The 2854-nt window shown below is 41.4% G+C and overlaps 1 protein-coding gene across 13 annotated transcripts in view; it reads right to left on the bottom strand.

Annotated features, from left to right (window-relative positions):
• The window catches only part of FOXP1 (forkhead box P1), a 540709-nt gene that overhangs the window by 27011 nt on the left and 510844 nt on the right, over window positions 1–2854 (bottom strand). For 12 of the 13 annotated variants that reach the window (XM_019504753.1, XM_019504749.1, XM_019504756.1 and 9 more), the window contains 2 exons: window positions 2731–2810; window positions 2009–2110 (listed from right to left, as the gene is read on the bottom strand). In XM_019504753.1, coding sequence (XP_019360298.1) covers window positions 2009–2110; window positions 2731–2810 — 182 coding nt within the window. The remainder of the gene's footprint in view (window positions 1–2008; window positions 2111–2730; window positions 2811–2854) is intronic. The other variant, XM_019504755.1, reaches the window with a different exon arrangement.

Genomic DNA, 2854 nt, shown 5'->3' with positions numbered 1-2854 from the left:
TTTGCCCCCTTTGCTATTGACACTCCCTTGTCCCCAGGTACATGCTTGTGGCAAGTATGACCGAAACCAAGCGACTCCTGCCATTCTAATATGATGCGCTAAATTGATTCCCAGAGATTGAGTAGGGAAATGTTTGACCGCGGGCTGTCCTGCTGCCAGCTAATGCAGGGCTCAGTGAAAAAGAAGTCCAACTGAAGTACCTACACCTGCAGATGCTGAAGAGCCCAATGATGCCAATCAAGTAGCCACTGACTGGCACATGCCCTATGGAGCAGCCACAGCCACAGGCGGTAAGGAGCACTAGAGGCACGTGCCAGGATGAGTCCGGCTAGTACAGACAGCTGGGAAGCAGAGCCTTCCTGAAGAAGCTTGGACACAGGGTGCGTCTATACAAGATGCTAACTGCGCAGTAGCTTAAAAACACTGTGCAGTAGCGTGTTAGGCAAACCCCGTGCTAATATGCTACCGTGCAGTAGTATTAGGCTACTGCACAGTAAGTGTCACTAAAAACCCATATGCTGGTGCTATTGCGCAGTAGCGCGAGTTACTGTGCACTGATTTAGTATTTGGTTAACCAAGTACTAAACTTAATGCGCCATAACTATGGTGCATTAATGAACGTGTAGACGCACCCACGGAGAGCTTCTTTGGTATAAAATAACCTTACGAGGGAGTTCTGCATCCGTACAAACAATGACAAGCACGTGCAAATTACCTACTTGAGCCGGAAACTGGGAGCAAATTGGTTCTCTGATTTTGAAGAAAAAGGCAGGCTTCAAACACATCCTGAATCGTAACTCTTTTCTACAACAATACTTTCAAAACGCCCTTGAAAAGAACTTTAAGTCAGGAAAAGTTCATTTCCTTTTTGAATACTTAGGAAGTTGAAGATGAAACGCTGCTCAAGTTTTCCAAGCAAGGTCTGGAAATCAAAGCAGCAACCTCCAAGAGTTTTCCCAGGTGTGGGCACCTGAAGTCAGGGCGCTGGGGTTGAAATTCACAAAACCGCCCCCGGGGAGGAGAATAAAAAGCAGTGAAACGCTGAGAAGAAAAGCACAAAACGGGCACAACAAAACATCCCAGCGAACCGCTGAAGGAGAGGACCTCTCTGACTCCGGCCCTTGAAGAAACCGTCCTGCGGTTTCAAGGCAGAGGAAGAGGAGATGATGAAACAGCAGGTACAGAAGACATTCATCCCCTGATACAGGGGGCGGTTTGTTCAAGAACAATTGGGTTTCCTGAGACCAAGGGGTATTATTTTTACTGCAGCGTAAGATCCTTTTATTTGGTTCATCCACTAGTAATGATACTAGCTTATACACAGACGTTGCTACGATAGCCATTAATTCAAAGGGAAGAGGAGGCCCTAACTAAAATAAAGCAAAAGCTGCATTTAATAGAACAAAAGAACCTCATCGCGCAGTTTCAAACATCAAATATTTTGTTTCTAGGATGTGTTCGATTCCGTATTTTTTCTTGCTTGGCTCATTTGGCACTGTGCTGACTTATGTTCTGGGTCATAAGAGACTGGTGAAGGTTGGGTCATGTTTGTAGGTAAATTTTGCTGGGCATCAATTGATTGAGCAACAACTTGTCTTTAGACCCCTGGGGTGGGGAAAAAAATGGTGGTTGTGGTTAAACAGCCAGAGGAATGAAAACTGTGTACACCTTGGAAGACCTACAGTTTGTCTTCTTTTGAGAATATATATTTACCTTAATTTCTGTAAGTGCTAGCTGAAAAGCCTGAGTTTGTGTTAGGAGCAACCAAACAGAGGAACCTGTGGCAATAATCACAGAATATGAAGGGCAATAACGGTGATTCAGTCAGTGGTTTTTCAAAGGCAGAAGTTTTTCCTCTGCCAAATCTCGAAATGTTTTTTTGCAGTGGAGACTTTCTGCGTGTGAAACCTGCAGATCTACATTTCAATGCCGTAGCCATTTGTTAGTGGCATCGGCGATATCTATTCTGTACAGGTCAACTCTCAAAGGCAATGGTGAAAAGGCTTACCTTCCATGTCGCCGCATTGCGTCTGAAGTAAGCAAACATTCGCGTGAACCAGTTGTAGATTTCATTTAGTGTTAGTTGCTTTTCCGGAGATTCGAGGATGGCCTTGTGAAGCAAATAAAGGCGCAGTGAGTTGTGACCAAACTGGGAGAACACATACTCACATTTTTTCTTAACCAAAAAAAAAAAAAAAAAAAAAAAAGAGAGAGATTTGGAGCCAAAATCCAAAGAAAGGTTTCACAATATGATCTAAGATTAATGGCTGTATTTAACAGTTCAATAGCAAAATTCAAAATGGAATTATCTAATTGTTTTGAGTTTTTATTTCTGTTTCCTTACAGAAATATTAATTTATTAGTCATTCATAAAGCAGAATCAAAGAGAAATGCAAAACATTTCAGTAGCTGATTAAAGCTCAGTAATTATTTAGAGCTCAGATTAATTCTAGGGATCAGAGATTACTGTAGCTTGTGATAATTGACTTGCCATCTTTAAACAGGCTCATTTTCACTGTTGTGTGAAATGAATTTCCTAATAATCACATCGTATTGTAATACTTAATCAAAAGCAATTATGTTATATATTGCAGTTCTAAAAACCCTTATAGTAAAGGTTTGAGCATGCTTGCATACTAAAGGGTTTTAAATCTATTTAATCTATAGTATGCATGCAGATAGACATTTTTTTTTCCTTTTTATCAAAATGTGGTCGTGAGGATCGATTACCTGCCGAATTAAAGATGCATACGTGAATGGTGGTCTCACTTCTGCGTTCTTATAAAACTCTTGGTTCTGGGCAATATCTGCTAAATAAGAGCAGGTGTTCTGTTAACATCACAATCTCCAATTC

Source organism: Gavialis gangeticus, unplaced genomic scaffold (assembly GCF_001723915.1).
Source record: "Gavialis gangeticus isolate Ggan-Ray unplaced genomic scaffold, GavGan_comp1, whole genome shotgun sequence".
In the NCBI taxonomy this organism is placed as follows: Eukaryota; Metazoa; Chordata; order Crocodylia; family Gavialidae; genus Gavialis; species Gavialis gangeticus.
This window is presented reverse-complemented; position numbering and strand designations above follow the sequence as displayed.